This window comes from Dunckerocampus dactyliophorus, chromosome 2 (assembly GCF_027744805.1).
Source record: "Dunckerocampus dactyliophorus isolate RoL2022-P2 chromosome 2, RoL_Ddac_1.1, whole genome shotgun sequence".
Classification (NCBI taxonomy): Eukaryota; Metazoa; Chordata; class Actinopteri; order Syngnathiformes; family Syngnathidae; genus Dunckerocampus; species Dunckerocampus dactyliophorus.
In genome coordinates, this window is record NC_072820.1 from 15,607,155 (window position 1) to 15,626,561 (window position 19,407).

At 41.2% G+C, this 19,407-nt stretch overlaps 2 protein-coding genes across 3 annotated transcripts; both read left to right on the forward strand.

Annotated features, from left to right (window-relative positions):
• Positions 1-204: 204 nt before the first annotated feature.
• Positions 205-8,723, forward strand: LOC129177919 (uncharacterized). Of its 2 annotated transcripts, none has more exons than XM_054769537.1 (7): positions 205-259; positions 362-455; positions 4,494-4,676; positions 4,750-5,007; positions 8,032-8,127; positions 8,288-8,305; positions 8,384-8,723. In XM_054769537.1, exons 2-7 carry the CDS (start codon positions 389-391, stop codon positions 8,467-8,469), a joined length of 708 nt encoding a protein of 235 aa, XP_054625512.1. In that variant the 5' UTR covers positions 205-259; positions 362-388; the 3' UTR covers positions 8,470-8,723. The 2 variants fall into 2 exon arrangements, with proteins under 2 accessions (XP_054625512.1, XP_054625513.1); XM_054769538.1 differs by lacking the exons at positions 205-259; positions 362-455 and adding exons at positions 501-839; positions 4,308-4,356.
• Positions 8,724-10,008: 1,285 nt separating this feature from the next.
• cdc20 (cell division cycle 20 homolog) lies at positions 10,009-18,110 on the forward strand. Its single transcript, XM_054767911.1, has 11 exons — positions 10,009-10,125; positions 10,438-10,636; positions 10,927-11,072; positions 11,172-11,268; positions 12,457-12,582; positions 12,657-12,853; positions 12,934-13,028; positions 13,102-13,336; positions 14,285-14,410; positions 17,655-17,772; positions 17,864-18,110. The coding sequence occupies exons 2-11, from the start codon at positions 10,450-10,452 to the stop codon at positions 18,034-18,036; spliced, it is 1,500 nt and encodes a 499-aa protein (XP_054623886.1). The 5' UTR covers positions 10,009-10,125; positions 10,438-10,449; the 3' UTR covers positions 18,037-18,110.
• The last annotated feature ends 1,297 nt before the right edge of the window (positions 18,111-19,407 follow it).

The following is a 19,407-nucleotide window of genomic DNA, read 5'->3' on the forward strand; positions in this document are numbered from 1 at the left end:
TCCAAAATGCAGTTAGGAGAATAAACATAAATTGCATAATGACAAAAGTGGTTGAATATGGCGTTTATATTGACATTTCCTGCTGGCATGTGTCAAGAGAACTAAAAGGGTGGGACGTACTTTCTGGTTTAAATTGAGCCAGCCAATCAGAAGCTTGAATTCGATGGTATGTTTACAAACCTTCGTAAAAATTACATTCCTTGGGATAGTAGCAGTGGAGTACAGGAGTGCATTGACGTTCTTGTCGGTCAAATTCCGCGTAAGACGTTGAATTAGTTGTTTTTGGCTAGGTTGGCGCGCATTAAATGTCTTAAAAACAACCATATAAACATACAGCTTTACTGGATTTTGTCTGTTGCAGACTTTGGAGGATTGAAGCTGAAAAGACATGCGTTTTCCTGGCATTGTTTTGATAATGTTGGCTGATTTATTGCTGGGTCTCCCGGTTCCAGTCGGTAAGAAACGCCCGTATACTGTATGTCCTTTTATTGTAAAGGCTGAAAAACATTTATAACAGTTTTTTTGTGTGTAGATTCTACACCTGGACACTGTCAACAGGTTGCTTGTGGAAATATTGTTGACAATATGGAAATAATGTTGAGTTGCTTCCTACTGGAATGCTTTTTGACCGATTGCAATCATGAGGGACTAGGGTGAAAAACCTGAATATATTGTTCACTTTACCAGGACGAAAAACATTCACGGTCAACTGGGATATCAAAATGTGATGTGGGGAGAATTTTGTGGAATTTTATTTTCTGCAAAGCGACTTTAGTGGTTATCCACTCGCGATAGCCAGCGGTGTTGAGTGGAAAGACGGACTTGCTTGTTCAACGAAGGTAGCCCTCTTTTAGAGCAGCTGTATCATCATGGTAACTTACTGACAATGAACTAACAAGAACGAATAATGAATGTCGTAGTCGTTAGAGATAGCATTTTGTACAAAGTGATTCAAGACTCTTCTTCCTTGTATTTCGCAAACTTGAAATCACTCATCTTCGTGCTTTGTTTGAGTTGCTTACTCAACCCGTTCCATAATTTGATTCCACATACCGAAATGCTGTTGGATTTTAGCGTTGTTTTAAGTTTAGTATTTCCGCGAGATAATATTTCTCCTCTCTTGTTGAAAAGTATTGTATGACATTTTTGGGTAGCAGGTTGTTGTTTGCCTTATGCACAATTTTAGCTGTTTGAAAATTTACTAGACCAGCGAATTTTAATATTTGTAATTATAGAAATAGAGGATTTGTATGTTCTCTATGCAAGGCACTATGGATTATCTTAACTGATCTTTTTTGCAGTAGTTTTAGAGAGTGAAGATTATTTTTTTATAGTTATTACCCTATATATCTACACAATAAGTTAGATATGGGAATACCTGAGTGCAATAAAGAGTCTGGAGTGATTTTTGGTCAAGGGCAAATTTTGCTTTATTCAATATTGAGGTATTTCTCGCCACCTTGTATATAATTAGTTTGAGATATGTATATTTTTAATGTGAGTTTTGCAGCTCATATTTTTATCTATTATGATCCCCCAAAATGTATTTTCGTTCACCCTTTCAATGTCCACACCGCCAATTTCTATTTGCGCATGTGTATACTTTCTGCGATTACCAAATAGCATTATTTTAGTTTTACTTACGTTCAAGGATAATCTATTTCAGCAAACCATCTGTTGAGCATAGTCATTTCATCTGTGACTTTTTAAATTAGTTCTTGTGTGCTTTCTCCAGAACAAAAGGCAGTAGTATCGTCTGCGAATAATACTAACTAAGTCTACTACTACTAAGTCTTTTGTCACTTTACAGATGTCATTAATATATAAGTTGAACAGTTTTGGTCCCAGTATTGACCCCTGGGGTACTACGCATGTAACATTTAAACTTCCATTTATAGATGTATAGATAGATTTTCAGCCGAAGGAATACGCTCAACATGCTCACACGGGCACCAGGAATAGGATGCAATATGAAATATTAATAATTAGGCCAATGTTAGCAGACGTAGATGTCACAGCAACCCTTGCTTGAGTATTCACGTCAACACTGCCATCTAGTGGCCACAACAAGATACAACAAAAAGACATTTGAAAGATTAAGAAAAGACAGGGGGCCGCACGGTGGTCTAGTGGTTAGCATGTTGGCCAACACAGGAACAGCCTGGAGATTGGGAAGACCTGGGTTCGATTCTCCCTTGGGCATTTCTGTGTGGAGTTTGCATGTTCTGGGTTTGCGTGGCTTCCGGGCTTCCTCCCACATTCCCAAAAACATGCAGGTGACTCCAAATTGTCCATAGGCTGTCCTATGACTGTGAGTGTGAATGGTTGTCTATATGTGCCCTGCGATTGGCTGGCGACCAGTCCAGGGTGTACCCCGCCTGTCTCCCGAAGTCAGCTGGGATAGGCTCCAGCTCCCCCGCGACCCCGCGACCCTAATGAGGATTAAGCGGTAAAGAAAATGGATGGATGGAAGAACAGACAGTTGTTGCTCCAATTTATTTAAATGGATAAGTGTTAAAATGTCAAAGTTGTGCAATGTTGAGTGTTAATAAATGAAAAGACAAGTAGGGTGTAGTAAGTATAATTAATTAGTGTTAATTTGCACATTACATGCTAAGCATTATTCTAGAATTTCCCCTTGTGGGACTAATAAAGGCAAATCTTATCTTATTGTGTCAGCGGTCCTCCCTCAATCTATTTGCGGCATCAGTGTTGATGGCATCAGTCATAATCTTTTGCTAACTCCTCATAACGCTCCATAATAATTACTTATTTATTTTTTGTAAAATAGACAAGCCGTGATGGCTATATGTTTGAGTGGAAGTAGACTAATATGACGAACGCGTAAAACGCCCCCTATTATGTGAAGGCACACTGATAACAAAGCCGAAAATTAGCTAATAACCACTGTTGCAGTACCATTTAGTTGAGTTTGGGGAATTTAGGTTTTGCACAAAGAACTCATTCAGGACTACGTGAACTGGTGCCAGCCAAACAAACCACTTCCTGATAAATGCCAACAAGCCCAAGAGACTGGTTGTGGACTTCCGTCGGCGCCCCCACAGCCCCCCATCACCAGTGAACATCCAGGGAAAGGACATTGAGATGGTGACATCTTTTAAGTACCTAGGTGTTCATCTGAACCATAAGCTGGACTGGACTGACAACAAAACTGCACTTCACAAAAAAGGTCAGAGCAGACTGTATCTGCTCAGGAAGCTGAGGTCCTTTGGGGCGCAGGGGGAGCAGCGTCACAGCAGCTGACAGGAAGAGGCTGGACAAACTGATAAAGAAGGCTATCTCTTTCCTGGGATGTCCTCTGGAACCGCTGTAGGAGGAGGGCAAGTGGAGGTTGACAGCCAAACTCTCCTCCATGATGGACAAAAACTCCCATGCCCTCCAACACACACTCACTGCACTAAGAAGCGCTATTAGTGACAGGATGCTACATCCAAAGTGTGTGAAGGAGAGGTATCGCATGTCTTTCCTTCCTGCAGCTGTCAGACTCCATATGTGTTCGGGAATAACACTTCTATAAACTCTTTAATTTGGAAATCACATTTAAAACAATCTTTGATGGACAAATGCTCTCAACTTTTTCTCAACAATTTGATCCCCTGCTGATTTTGTAAATGTACTCACTTACAAAGATAAGAACAGTCCAGAATGTTCTGTTGTTTAGTTTTTTAGTCTTGAATCCCATTCTAGTCTTGTGTAGGTCGACACCTGAAGTCCTTTGAGAGCATTTTGGTCTTGCCTATAGTGGTGGATAGGTTTGATGGAAGAGACATACTGTGTTGTACTTTCCTAGGGACCAGACTAAGGGACTAACTTGTGTTTCATGGGCACATACAGTACCTGGTCTGGGTGTCAGAATGCTTGCTGGCTGGTAGGTTTGCCTAAATGGAAATGATTTTTTTCTAAACTTTATTTAATGTTATTGTTTTGTGATTTTTTTACCTTGTTTCTTTGTGTTACAGTAAACCTACCATAAAAATTCTGGGCATGAGTATGAGTTCATATCTTTGCTGTGGGGTAAACTTACAAAATCAGCAGTGCTACTCTAAAGGAAAGGATAAAGGTTTATCTACTTTATTGTGATATTGTACAAGAGTATCGGCAAATAAAACACTATGAAAACCGAAAGTAAAGCTGTCTTTGCCATCAAAAGAAGGTGAGATGAGAAACAAAAGGTTTTGTCTGTCCCTGGTTCACCTTTGTGATGTTTTTTCGTTTTATTTTTATGACATGACATGACATGGGCCACTAAAAATCAATCCACGAATCTCAAATGGTCCCTGGTGTAGACTGTGGACACTTCTGATTTAAGGGAATACCGTCATTCCAAACATTCCGGTACATTATAAATGCATACTTCAACATTGTTGTCTGCACTTTAGACTTTGTATGTTACATTTTAACATACCTGTACTTTCTTTCTTCTGTTAATTGCAAACACTTGGCAATCATATTCACCTCTCTCTCTGTTTTAGATATGGTCACAGTTCAGGTCCAACAGTGGGTCGTTGTGGGTGCTCGGCCCATCACTGAGCGAGCCCTTCTCAATGGAGACTCCTTTCCTGGCACCAGTCAGGAGCTCAACAGCATCCTTAAAAGCATGTCAGCTGATTCACTCCCTTTAACTCTCCTCAGTGTCAACCAGACGTCATTGCTGCGTAAGAAAATGATGACCTATGAATCAGTTATTATAAATAAATATTTGTTGATATCCCTTATTGTACACCCCAGAGAACCAAACTGTCCTTCGGTCTCGTGACTGCATACTGGAGGGGTCTGAGCTGCAGTGGAGAGATCGTGTTTTCTTTGACGGGATGGTCTACCTGTCTCTGAACCACAACGGCGATTGGACACCTCACACTCAGCAAGCAGTGGCCCTCAAAGCATTGTGGGAGCGAGTAGGGCGGAGCTCAGTGGTGGAGACGCTCCAACTTCAGGACAAATGCATGAACCTGATGAGGAAATTGAAGCTTTCCGAAGAGCAGTCAGGTATGCATTATATCACATTTGTCATTCTCCGCTCTAAATAATGCCGTGCCTCAGTTACAGTATCTCACAAAAGTGAGTACACCCCTCACATTTCAGCAATCATTTACTACCAGTGAAAACTTTGAGAACACCAGAATTTTTCCAGTTATTTATTGACATTCAAGTCGTTCAAGCCCAATGAATAGCTTGAAGTGGTACAAAGGTAAGTTGTGAAGTGCCAGAGATTAAAAAAAGGTAAGGTTACCCAAAACTGAAAAATAATGTGTATTTCAGAATTGTACAAAAAAGCCTGTTTCAGGGGCCACAACATTTAAATCGACAATTTGAAGCTGTTCTGCAGAAATGGAGGTTGATCAAGCCTTGGCAGGTGGTACAGCTAATTCCTACAGGTGTTCCAAGTTCTGGAGTACTTACTACCTCCTCTGTCTGCATAAAAACAGTGTTCGGAGCACACTGTGGTACTATACCTTCGTGAACATCAGTTGAACAGCATTGTACTGGAGAAAGTAATTTGTTGCTACAAAAATGGCAAGAAAAAAGGAATTAACAATGGAAGAGAGACAAACCATCTTAACACTTACAAATATTGTTTTTTTCTCCAGAGAAACTGGTACGTCTTATACTTATTTTCTGCTTCTTTAGTTTTTTGTATTATAACTCTCCTATATAATGCATTTTTTTTCTTACAATTTTGCAGACCCTTTGTCATCCATGGCCGATTTCTCTTCTTTTGCTTATTAGACACTTCTCTTAATGGACATTGCTTATCGTAGAGCTTCATATAAATATTTAGAAAGTTTTCATATGCTTCATCTACATCATTTTCAAAATACACGCACTCCCAACTTTGTTCTTCCAGATTGTTCTTAAAAGCGTCAATACTTTCCTCTGTTCGTAATCTTTGAAATGTCCTTTCTCTTCCTGTAGTTTTCATTATATTTATAAACACTGGAAGATGGTCACTGATGTCATTAATTAAAAGACCACTGGTTGTGTTGTTATTATCGAATCATGAGTGAATGTATTATAGACTAGAGCTGAACACTGTATCTATAAAGTCATCTATTCTGCTTTGCTTATTTGGATTCAGAAGATCAATATTGAAATCTCCACACACAAAGATTATTTTGTGGCTGATGTCCGTGAAGGTTACTTTGATCCAGTCCTTCAACATTTCAATACTTGACTTAGGTCCATTCATCCATTTTCCTCCGCTTATCCGTGTCCGGGTCGTGGAGGCAGAAGTGTCAGTAGGGAAGTCCAGACTTCCCGGTCCCCGGCCACCTCCTCCAGCTCCACCGGGAGGATACCAAGGCGTTCCCAGGCCAGCTGTGAGAAATATCCCTCCAGTGTGTCCTAGGTCTGACCTGGGGCCTTCTCCCGGCTGGGCATGCCCGGAACACCTCACCAGGGAGGTGCCCAGGAGGCATCCAGACTAGATGCCCGAGCCACCTCAACTGGCTCCTCTCGATGTGAAGGAGCAGCGGTTCCACTCTGAGCACCTCCCGGATTACTGAGCTCCTCACCCTGTCTCTTAGGGTGAGTCCAGCCACCCTACAGAGGAAACTAATTTCAGCTGCTTGCAGCCGCGATCTCATTCTTTCAGTCACAACCCAAAGCTCAGGACCATTGGTGAGGGTGGGAACATAGATCAACCGGTAAATTGAGAGCTTTGCCTTCCGGCTCAGCTCTCTCTTCACCACGATGGTCCAGTACAGCGACCGCATTACTGCAGAGGCTGCGCCGATCCGCCTATCGACCTCACGCTCCAACCTTCCTTCACTCGTGAACAAGACCCTGAGATACTTGAACTGCTCCACCTGGGGCAGGACCTCATTCCCAACCCGGAGGGAGCAAACCACCCTTTTCCGATTGAGAACCATGGCCTCGGATTTGGAGGTGCCGAGTCTCATCCCAGAAGCTTCGCACTCAGATGCAAACCGCCCCACTGTAAACAGTGTGGACCGGGCACTGCTTCCCCTTTGGATGATTCGCCAGAACCTCTTCAAGGCCGACTGAAAGTCGTGCTCCATGGCCTCACCGAATTCCTCCCACACCCGAGTTTTTGCGTGCCGCTTGGACTGCCAGTACCTATCATCTGCTTCAGAAGTCCCACAAGTCATCCATGCCCGATAGGACTCCTTCTTCAGCTTGACGACAGCCCTGACCTCTAGTGTCCACCATCGGGTTCGGGGCTTGCCGCCACGACTGGCACCGACCACCTTGCGGCCGCAGCCCCAAACGATTCCCTCAGCAATGGAGGCACGGAATAGGGCCCATTAGATTAATTGATTAAACAGTTAACTCTCTACTGTACTTATTTTAAGGCACTCAACAATAATTCAATCAATAGACAACAGTGCAGTTATTCTAAAATCTTCTTGTAATAATGATTTACCCAATCAGTAAATATTTTTTTTCTCCTACACTTAATAATAAAAAGTTTCATTTAAAAACTGCATTTTGTGTTCAGTTGCGTTGTCACGGACTAATATTTACATGTGTTTGATGATTTGAAACATTTAAGCGTGACAAACATGCAAAAACAAGAAATCAGTAAGGGGGCAAACACTTTTTCACACCACTGTATATTCAATGGAGATTTACCTTGACACAATTCGACTCTCATCTGCACTCTTCCTCAGGAGGTTCACGGTTCTATAGTTGGACAACTACTGATAGGGGTGTAACTGTACATGTATTTGTATTTGTGTACGGAACGTTGGTATGGTACAGCGGCATGAGGGACAGAAGTATACAAGTGCCAATAGTCACGTGTCTTTTAGTAGAGAATTATGTGTTAGCAGTTTTTTATGTTTCATTGTAAAAATCATTAAATCTGTTTACACAAAAGCTAACCAGTTTTTTTGATTTTTATTTTGTTCCCCGTGTTCCCTTTGTTACAGTTATCGCTAAAATAGAGGCGTGTACTCAACGGTGATTATGTTGTCCCGATACACCCTTGTCTCAGACAGTATGATAATGTTACATCTTTTGTTGACATTTTCTTGTAATGTTTCGTAGTTCCAGAGGTTCCTTTCCTGCAGTTTTTGATCCCTATCTTGGCACTTTTGGCATTTACTGGGCTCTCTGGCATCAGCCTCATCCTCTCCAATCAAAGTAAGTCAACTACTTTCTTTTTTAAAAATAATTTCTCTCAGTGTCTTTGAACGCAGCATAGTTTTGGTTTCTGTTAAAGTGTGTCTCATGGGTGTTGGTATATCTTGGGGGGAATTTAAAACATGGTCATGTGTTTTGTCTCTATCACATTCTGGGTTAGGTTTGAGGCACACTGGAGGTAAGAAAACATTCTATATGAATCAATCTATCATCTTAATGTGTGTGTTTTTGGATAAACTGTGTTCCTTTCTCACAGGAGTTATTGGATCCATCATACACTACCCTAAGGACTTGGCAGAACTGAATCCAGAGATAAAGTGTCATGGTTATCATACCTTATAATTGACCCCAATGTTTCCCTTTGGAGTCACCTTTATAGTAATTGCTGGATTGCGGTCACTAACACAACACTATTTTAAGCACTTTATCATGCATCTGTTACACATACTGCTAATGTGCAAACATGCAGAAGAATGTAAACGCACTCATTAAACCGCACAAGCTATTTTTGCACCTGTGCAGGTCACTATTCCAAAGTCGTAAAGTCTACTATCTTGTCATGCGATGGATCATTCCAATCATGCTGCTGTTGCCCCCCCCCCCCCCCCCCCCCCCCCCCCCCCCGGCGGAGAAGGGTGTGAATTGAAACCCTGAGGTATAAAATAAAGAAGTTGATTTCTCTTTGCCAGCAGGATTTATTCTTCCTCTGTTGTTATAGCACCTACTTTATATCACCACCGCTACCAGCACCAGTGGACTTGCAGTATTACAACCAAACACCAAGAATAGAGATTTTGATTATTTTAGACACAAACAAATTTGAAAATAGTGGGGTGTCTGTTTTTAACAAGTGAATTTTACATATCAAACATCTTTTTGAATTATAACCCCTTTTGAAGGCTGTAAGCATATTGCATTTTAGACTGTTTTTAACCACAGTAATTTATTGTATCTTTTTACGAGCCTTACAGTGCCAAACATGATTGTAGTTATGATTTAAATTTGTTAAATTGTTAAAATATGATTTGTGTACAATGGTTGTATTGTTTTGTGTTTTATTTTATTGTGCGTCCATTTTAAATCAGAATTTAATCTACATCTCAGGTTAGTTTTTTATCTTTTTAATGGCTAGTTGTCATTGGTACCATTATCATACAGTAATGTTTTATTGAATACATTCGTCTATATTATTATTTTTTTGCAAATGTACAATTGTCTTGTCTGCTTTGTTTGTTTCTTCTTTAGAGCAATATGTTCGATGACTTGTAAAACTGCAATGCATCATAATATAGGCTCAAGTGGAACGATATTAGAAACTGTTAATAAGTATGATGCAGTAGTACTTTTCTTACTACTGAGAGTCTATGTATTTCTTCAGTAGAAACTGTATAGATGTCATGCCTAATGGTTCATTTTCGCCTTGTTAATCAAAGTAATCCCATTTCCAGCACTACCTTTATATTAACGTGTTTGTGAATATTCTCACTTATTCAGGTCATTGTCTCTGATTGTATCTCATCTGGACCACTTTAGATCAAAGAACACATAAACAAATGTTTCATCATTATGTTCGATTCGGTTGTTTTAGGTGTTTGGAAATCAATTTGATTCAACTAAATAATGCGGCAATACTATTTAAGTAGTTTTTAAATAACGTCATAACTACTGTGAAATATTATGTAAACGGCGGACTGTCTTGTAAGTGTATTGAACGAGTATTACCTCCTATCCTCCTATCCAGAAGGTGGCGATATATATTGTTTTAAACCGTCACCAGTACGTCACACCCGAAAGTCCTTCTCCGCCAATTACATTCCAGCATCCCCGACCGTTGGCCGAACAACCAATCGCGAAGCGTTTTGTGGAATTTAAATCGTGTGGCGTCTTGAAAGCGTCTGAAATTTTTTTTAAAGAGACGCGAGAGAGCGAGAACCAGAGAGATTTGTCTACCCTGTGTGACGGTGCTTCGATCAACACAAGTGGCCAGTTGATAAAGAAGTAAGTTTTTGTAAATATATACACATGTGTGTGTTTTGCTACATGATTTGTTTATCGTAAATATAATCGATCGGGTACTTTGGAATCATGAGACGGTGGTTGTGGTCTTTAGTGGTAAATAATAATGTAGCATCCGATACGTCAGCGGTTACAAGCATCGTGTTTGGGATGTCTGTATATATTTAATGTAAAATTGCAGCATAGTGTTTATTTAATCGACATGTCATCGCATTCAACGTCTCTCCGGTGTGTTGGCATGACGATGGTTAGCTTGCTTGACTAAACGGCAGGTTATGCGGCTCCGTTTTCCAGGGACTCCTCACAATGGCACAGTTTGGTTTGGAAAACGACATCAGTAACACCCTGAAGTTGGACGTGCCCATCACAAATGCGCCGATTGCTCGCTGGCAGAGAAAGGCGAGCTCGTCCAACATGTCCATGAACGGTTTGTCCCCTGGGAAGTCTGCTAATGTCTCCATGAATTCCTCCAAGACACCGGGAAAAACACCAGGTGAATGTACTGTTGGATGTGAGAGTCATATTTGGTAGTTTATTCATGGATGCCGTCCTCTAAACCAGTGGTGTCCAAACTTGATACACTGAGGGGAAAAATTGAAGGATGCAGGGGTCCACTTTTGACACTTGATTTATATTCTTCAGTTTTAATTCTTCCTTCTTAATGTACTATGTTTAATGCTAATGAGAATGGGCCCCAGGGCTGCACATTGCTGCACATTGGACACCCTAGTCTAAACTCGACCATGTTTTTTGCACCGTTATAATCAACATTTGTATTTGTAGGCCGGATGAGAAAAGTAACTCCGACAAGGATGATGGGAGGTGACCGCTTCATTCCGGTCAGGAACACAAAACAAATGGAAGTGGCTAGTTTCCTGCTGACAAAGGAGAATCAGCCTAAGGATACCAACACTTCAGCAGCATCATTGGTAAGAAATTAAACTCATTTAAAAAAAGCAATGACAAAAGGTGTCCTCGGCCAATGGCAGTGGTTGTTGAAATCCATGTTTTTTTTTTTTCTGTTAAAGGAACATCAGAAAGCATGGTCCGTGGCGCTGAATGGATTCGACATAGAAGAAGCACGCATCCTGCAGTTCAGTGCAAAACCAGCCGCTCTCCCAGATGGTGAGGCTTTTAATATTGTTGTGCAAATCAAATGTTATGCAATTTAATACGATGGTTCTCAAACTTGTTACACCAGGTGCTACGAACATGCGATCAGTGGAGTGGTGTTAAAAATCCAGCCTGGGGGCCATTTGTCACCACAGCTCTTTATTGGCCTGTGGCATTTTTTTTATGACATTAAAATGACCTGTATCAAAACATCCCCAGGGATTACTCAGGGCACACAATTTTAATAAATTTGAATCTAGTGGTTAGCACGTTGGCCAACACAGTAACAGCTTGGAGATCGGGAAGACCTGGGTTCGATTCTCCCCTGGGCATTTCTGTGTGGAGCTTGCATGTTCTCCCCGTGTGCGCGTGGGTTTTCTCCGGGTACTCCGGCTTCCTCCCACATTCCAAAAACATGCAGGTGAGGTTAATTGGTGACTCTAAATTGCCCATAGGTATGAATGTGAGTGTGAATGGTTGTTTGTCTATAAATGCCCTGCGATTGGCTGGCGACCAGTCCAGGGTGTACCCCGCCTGTCGCCCGAAGTCAGCTGGGATAGGCTCCAGCATGCCCCCGCGACCCTAATGAGGAAGAAGCGGTATAGAAAATGGATGGATGGATGGATGGATGGATGGATGGATGAATAAAATCGCAAACGAGACAAAATAAAATAACCAAAAATGTTTGTCTTAAATGTAGTCTAAAATTATAATTGACTTTGACTATCAAAAATGACATTCACCAGAAATTTGTTTTCCAATTGTAGATTGGAAAACAATTGTAAAAATCAAATTATATGTAAGTATTGACACAGATAATTATCTTGCATTTCAATAATCAGAATGTATTAATTGATAGGGGTGGAAAATTATGCTATGATCATGGTTTGATACGTACTTTGGTTTTAAGGTCACAGTTTGGTTCATATTCGCTACAGTAAGGGAACAAAGTGCAGAACACAAAACTGCTTGGCTGGTTTTTTAAAATGAAGCTCTAAACTGCAATTTGCTGGTCGGTAATTCCCCAATAAATACAATTCATTTATATAATACAATTAATTGGGACACACAAAATGGGGAACACTGGTATGTCTAATATAATTTTATTATTATTGTTAAAATAAAAAAAAAAAAAAGTTCCTGAGTACTGCTAGAGCCCATGTACCACCAGTGGTTTACCAGACGACGTATGATTTACAGGACAGCACAGTTCCTTGAAGTCCGTCTACAATCAGACCGTCACTCCTATGGCCAGCAAAAAAACACGATACATATCTTCAATGCCAGAAAAAATCCTTGACGCTCCTGAGCTTAAGAATGATTTTTGTAAGTATTGCCACACATTAGTGTTCTAAAAGTGAGTGTGGTTAAAAATAGTGATTTTTTAAATTTCATTGTAGATTTGAATCTGCTCGATTGGAACAGTCGGAATGTTGTGGCTGTGGCGCTCCACAATAGCGTCTATCTGTGGGATGCTACGCAAGGAAACATTACTCACCTCATGACCATGGAGCGGGAGATGGACTATGTCAGTTCCCTGTCTTGGGCCAAGGATGGAAACTACCTTGCAGTTGGGACCAGTGACTGTGCTGTCCAAGTAAGTGTGTGCGCCATTATGTTATTTAATAGGGCTTCGTGTAACATTTTGCAGGTTACTAATGATGCGTTGTTGTGTAGTTGTGGGACGTAGAGCAGGAGAAATGCCTGCGCAGCATGGCCAGCCATTCTGCAAGAGTCTGCAGCATGAGCTGGAATCAACACATCCTTTCAAGGTATTTGTTTGGTCTCTTACCTCCAATGTGCTTGTTGCATCAAATCTAATTTCATCTCGTTTCCTGCCCACAGTGGCAGCAGGTCAGGACAGATTCACCACCATGATGTGAGGGTAGCGGACCACCACATCTTTACCCTGAAAGGTCACTCGCAGGAGGTGTGCGGGCTCCAGTGGTCTCCAGACGGCCGCTACCTGGCCAGCGGAGGCAACGACAACACTGTGTGCATTTGGCCCCGCGTATCACAGGGCCGCGGGGAAATGAGCACCTCGGTGCGCACCTGGGATCTCCACAAAGGAGCGGTCAAGGTGGGTTCTCGCACAAAATATTAAACTTATACTAATTATTAAAAAAAAAAAAAATGAAGACCCCCACTTTTTAAAAAATCCAAATTAGAAAAATATTTACAACCGACCAGTGGCCAAGTGGTTCGCGTGTTTGCCACACAGTCAGGAGAATCTCCGCTTAGGCATCTCTTTGTGGAGTTTGCATGTTTTCCCCGTGCGTGCGTGGATTTTCACTGGGTACTCCGGTTTCCTCCCACATTCCAAAACATGCATGTTGGGTTAATTGGCGACTCGAAATTGTCAATAGGTATGAATATGAATAATCGTCTATGTGCCATGTGATTGGCTGCCGACCAGTCCAGGGTGTACCAAAGTCAGCTGGGATAGGCTCCAGCATACCCCCGCGACCCTACTTGGGATAAATGGCATAGAAAATGAATGGAAGAATACTTAATCCTGTAGGGTATTGATCATATTGCTTGTTTCCCGCTTGAGGCATTGTAATTGGCACAATAAATGTAAATACATGTCTTGCCTTTGGGAAAGTGGGCTAATTCCCACAAGAGCCACTAGATTTTCCTGCGTTATTTGCTATGCTGTGAACTCCATACTAGTGTAGTGCCTAAACAATGGTTATCATGTTGACTAATTTTAAAGTAAAAGTAGTCGGGCTGATACATCAGTGGTTAAAAGCAGGATTGTGCCAAAGGATGAAATTTGGAGGGAATCAAGAATTGATTACAATGTTTCGTGGTAGACCTCACGCCTTCTCCAGTTGTTTGACTGTTGGCACATTGCTGTCATCTGCAGGAGTGAGTCTGTATGGATTGTACTTTGCAGCTATTTCTTTTTATTTATTTATTTTTTTGACAAAAAAAGTTAAACTGTCCTTTTGTACTCTTTGTCTTCACTTCTCATTGCCAGTATTATTGGTAGTCAATGTCTATTTGTTGGGTTTTCTTTTTGTAGGCCCTGGCCTGGTGTCCGTGGCAGTCTAACATCCTGGCCTCTGGTGGAGGCTCCACTGACTGTCACATCAGAGTGTGGAACATCAACAGTGGCTCCTGCCTCAGTGCACTGGACACCCAATCACAGGTAAAACACTCTGCATGTCTGATTTCTTAAAATTTGTTCTGATTCATTTGCAGAAACTTGCCAAGCACCCACTCAAGTCTCTTTTTACACAGAGATTCCGTAAAATTTTCTTTACAGTACATGTAGAGGTAGCAAAATACACTTGCGCGCACACACAAAAGGTGGGACTAAAAAAAACAAAAACAAGTCACATGTCAACTAAGTTATTTATTTTTATTTTTTTTAAAATAAAGTCACAGTGGGGCCACTATTTTGTTTGTGAAGAAAATGTCTGGTGATTGTAACGAGCAGTTGGTAGAGCTCCAGACTTTATTTAAAAGATGTAGCAGAGCATGTCTTTAGGTATTTTTATATATTTAAAAAAAAAAAAAAAAAAAAACTGCTCTGAAGTGGTGGGCATAGAGTGGAGTCCAAATATACCAAAGCCCTTATTGACGGGAATGGAGGCTAATAACTTTGCATGTCGAAACTATTAGCTCTACTGTAAGTGTCAGTGTGCATGGTGTGATGAATAAAAAGCCATGGTTGAAAACAAGGCAATCAAACAGCAGTGAGCCTTTATCCTCTGCTTCAGACTTAATGAATGTAGCAGATGAAAATGACCAACATCTACTTGTATATGCGTTGTTCTTACCCTGAACCAGTCTGCAAGGAATACATTCTTGTATGTATCCTTGGTTTTGCTGTGCTGTTCTCTGGGTTTCACATATGAAATTAATTTTTTTGGAAACATGATCACCATCCTGTTAAATTGCACCGCAGTAGTAGTTCATACTGCATTTCCAAGTAGATCAACTTGTATAGCTCTGCCTAAAAATCTGTTAACAGCAGAAGACTCTTTAGTCTAGTGGTTAATGTCGAGCACTGTTTTATTACTTTGCGTCACGAGTTTGACTACAGCTGTTGCAGACTAACACACCCCACCCCACCCCACCCCACACCTTAAGCTACTTTTCCATTTTGTTTCCTGGCAACAGACCAGGCTTTGTAAATTGTAATAAATTTGGGTTCTTGTTTTGTGAACTCTTATGGAGACACGGACACCAGTGTGGAAGTTCCTGTGGTTTTAATCCTAGCGTGATTTAACGTAAACGCATTATGCCTAACACATGCGCCACTGGCATACATGTCAAAGATGACAGATGGGGCCCCCAGGCCGCACCGTGGACACCACTGATTAAGATGAAGCGGTATGAGGAAATGACTAATTTGTGGCCATGAACAAAAAGACAAGTTAACCAAGCTGTCAGTTTGGGCTTTGGTATACAATATCCACTTTCCAGGTTGTAACTGTAATTTGTTCAGTCTTTTGTTAATGTTTGTTCTGAAATGTAAATTAGTTTCAACTTTTGTTAATTATATTTCTGAAATGTCACTTTCACAGTAAGTGGCCACCATATAAGATATTACTGCTACATTGTCCAAGTCCCATGTCCCCAAAGTGGGGTACGCAGATAAAAATTAACTGCTTGACTACTAACACCGAACACTGAGATTTACGTAATACGCGCGAATGCCTCATGTGAACACACCCACAGCAGGTACAATAAGTACTTAGTAAACTGCAGAAGAAAGGTGACGGCATGAAGTTGTGTGTTAGATGAGCAAAGTAAGTTTGACGTGCATAAAGTGTTTAATGTTGAAGATTTTTCAAGATCATTTCTATTGTGTGCTAAATGTGAGCTGGTGGTCTTACGTGGTGCTGTGACTAATTGGTGTTTTCTGAGCTGTATGAGTCATTTGTTGACTGGATGCACTGACTGTTAGAAAGCCCCCAATTGTGCACCTAAATTATGCTTTCATGAATGTCTTCTTTGGGCGTTGTGTCCACTTTGTTTGGCGGTCGAGACTGGTGTATGACTTTCTTCAATGCTGCACAGAGACGTGTAGATTCTATTCTTCCTTTCACCTCGGCCTTGTTCACAAATGTTAATGCTGTGCGTAAATGCACAGAGGTGAAGTTTACTAATGTTAGCTCTGTGCTGCTGTGTATTTTTGCTTGGTGCATATTCTCATGCTATGTGCTCGTATGTCCATCTGGCTCAGCAATAAGCCTCGTATTGAATTCATTTACTTACTGATTTCTGTATGTTATGTGCCTTTTTTCATAATTATTTTAAATTGTGTTTACGTGTAACAGTTGCATGGTGTTTTTTTTTTTGTTTGTTTTTTTCTCCAATGCTGTTGCAAGCCAAAGCACAGCAAATGAGCATAAAAATCAGTTCACCACAGCTTGTCACCCTTGTTATAAATAAATCCACCAAACAGAAGGCAAACCTGCCAGGAGATATCTTACCCCTCTAATACTCTCTCGGTTTTAAATTAGTAGCATATGTATGCAGTTTAAAAAAAAAAATACATGATTTTTAAAATGTCGTAATATACATGAAAGATGTCTCCACTGTGTGATTTAGGTGTGCAGGTGTAGGGGGGTACATGAGTTCGGGGACCACTGGTCTAAGTCACTTGCAAGGGAGGTGCCTTTTTAGAGCAATGTGAAAGAGGGTCCATCATGCATGTACTGTTCATAACCTCTAGAGCAGTGGTCCCCAACCCCCGGGCCGTGGCCCGGTACCGGACCACACAGAAAAAAAAATAATTTCCATTATTTAATTTTTGTAATGTTTTATTTTGAAAAGTGGCCGGATTCTCTCTCACATCCGTCTCACTTGACGCATGTCCATTGTGTGTGTGCTAACTTTATCTCATGCCGCACAGAGACTACTACTGTATTTTTACCATTTTTCTTTCACCTCATATTTGGTGTCAAATGCTGATACTATGTGGGAACGCATAAAGGTAAGTTTTGATGACTTATTGAGTGCTAATGAGCACATTTGTGTCAAGTTAATTCATGCTAGCACACTGCCTTTTACCACACACGTCAAACAGCGATGTAATCATCTCTCTGGAAACACTTGGCTGGAACTTGAACTGGTGGATGGTGGGTCGCCATTCATTTTGTGCTTTTAATTGGATGTTATTCATGTCTTAGTTTTATATAATAACATAAATTTAGATCGCTATAATGTACGACCCCAGCCCGCGGTCCGGGGGAGATTGGTGGGAACACAAGCCGGTCCGTGGGTCAAAAAAGGTTGGGGACCACTGTTCTAGAGGGCGTGTTTGCATGGAATCTGCTGAATTGAATTGCTCTGAGTTGGTTCTCCATTCATTCCTTGGCACATCATTTGAAACGACAGTTTCTGGTTTAAAGGTTTGAACTCCAGTTTTGTCTTTTCAGGTCACGGCCCTTGTGTTTGCTCCAAACTACAAGGAGCTGGTTTCGGCACATGGTTATGCAGACAATAATATCATCATCTGGAAGTACCCATCCCTGATGAAAGTGGCAGACCTTCGTGGTAATCTTTTATAAAGTGATAAAATAGCTATTATGATTGTGTGCAAATATACCTGCTGATGTGACTGTTAACCATGCACTTGTCTTCTCAGGACATGAGGACAGAATCCTTAGTATGGCCATGAGCCCAGACTGCTCCACGGTCGCCAGCGTGGCAGCGGATGAGACCATCCGCCTGTGGAGGAGCTTCGAGGAGGACCCCAAAAAGCCCAAAGACAAGATCGTCCGATCTCTGAGGACTGCCTTATCTCAGTCCATCAGATGAATTTTTTTTCCTTTTTTTTTTTTTTGTTGCCATATGATGTATGGACACTAATTTAATCTGCAATAAAGTTTTTGAACCAGTTGTTTACCAATGGCTGCTAAGTACTTTTTTTTTTTTTTTTTTAATCTGCCTCTGGTTGGTTCATGAAATGAAAAATACCATCTAACAATTACGGGAGCACCTGAACGGCTCAGCACAGTCGGAGAAGGAAGGAGACACGGCATGAAGTTGTTCATTGCCCTGTGAGTTATATCAATAAGTACATTTGATGATTGTTGTGTATTAAGAGTGTTTAATCTTAAAGTTTTAATTTATATTAGTGTTCCAATCTCCACACTGAAAACCTGTCAATGTATGTGCATGTCAGGATGAGTAAGTGGGGATTCTCCCGAAAATGAGGCTTTAAACTTCTGGGGGGAAAAAAAAGTTTGAGAATTTTTGATTTGCAGACAAAAGCTTTTTTTTAATTTTATTTTCTTAATTGTTTTGTTTGCATTTTTTTTTTAAACTTCAAATCCTTTTATTTTTGTTTGCAAGCATTTTAAAATGTCAAATGTTTTGATGTATAAAAAGATGCTAATTTCCCTCTGGCATCTGCGGGGAAAAGGGTTTAAAAAAACAAAAAACGAATTCAAAGACCTCGTCTCCTTCAACGGCACAAAACTGCCTGTTTAGACTTTGCCAGGGAGCATCAAACATGGAACATTGAAAGGTGGAAAAAAGTTTTATTCTCTGATGAGAAAAAATGTAACCTTAACGGTCCAGATGGCTTCCAACGTTACTGGCATGACAAGGAGATCCCACCTGAGATGTTTTCTACCCGGCACAGTGGAGGGGGGTCCATCATGGTCTGGGGTCCTTTTTCATTCAGTGGAACACCAGAGCTTCAGGTGGTGCAGGGTCGTCAAACGGATGCAGTTTTTGCAGCGGACATCCCTCATGCCTGAGGGCCCTCGTCTGTGTGGTAACAGTTGGGTTTTTCAACACGACAACGCTGCAGTTCACAATGCTCGCTTGACCAAGGACTTCTTCAGGGAGAATAACATCACTCTTTTGGACCATCCTGCATGTTCCCCTCATTTCAATCCCATAGAGAACATTTGGGGATGGATGGCAAGGAAAGTTTATAAAAATGGCCATCAGTTCTAGACCGTTGATACCCTTCGTGAAGCCATCTTCACCACTTGGTGAAGATCACCACTTCACCACTCATCCCAAGCAATCATGGTTCGACTCGATCGCTAGCTGTAGGTATATGCGTGCGGCGTGTGTGAGTGCTTTGTTGAGAAGCCTGATGGCCTGTGGGTAAAAGCTGTTTGCCAGCCTTGTGGTCCTGGACTTCAAACTACTGTAGCGTCTGCCTGACGGTAG

Excerpts from the sequence above, each read along its gene's own strand:
- LOC129177919 (XM_054769537.1), top strand. The coding sequence starts at position 389 with ATGCGTTTTCCTGGCATTGTTTTGATAATGTTGGCTGATTTATTGCTG. Across the intron at positions 456-4,493 it reads GGGTCTCCCGGTTCCAGTCG|ATATGGTCACAGTTCAGGTC; the intron begins GTAAGAAACGCC and ends TCTCTGTTTTAG. Across the intron at positions 4,677-4,749 it reads CAACCAGACGTCATTGCTGC|AGAACCAAACTGTCCTTCGG; the intron begins GTAAGAAAATGA and ends TGTACACCCCAG.
- cdc20 (XM_054767911.1), top strand. The coding sequence starts at position 10,450 with ATGGCACAGTTTGGTTTGGAAAACGACATCAGTAACACCCTGAAGTTG. Across the intron at positions 11,269-12,456 it reads ACCAGCCGCTCTCCCAGATG|GACAGCACAGTTCCTTGAAG; the intron begins GTGAGGCTTTTA and ends TATGATTTACAG. Across the intron at positions 13,029-13,101 it reads AATCAACACATCCTTTCAAG|TGGCAGCAGGTCAGGACAGA; the intron begins GTATTTGTTTGG and ends TCCTGCCCACAG.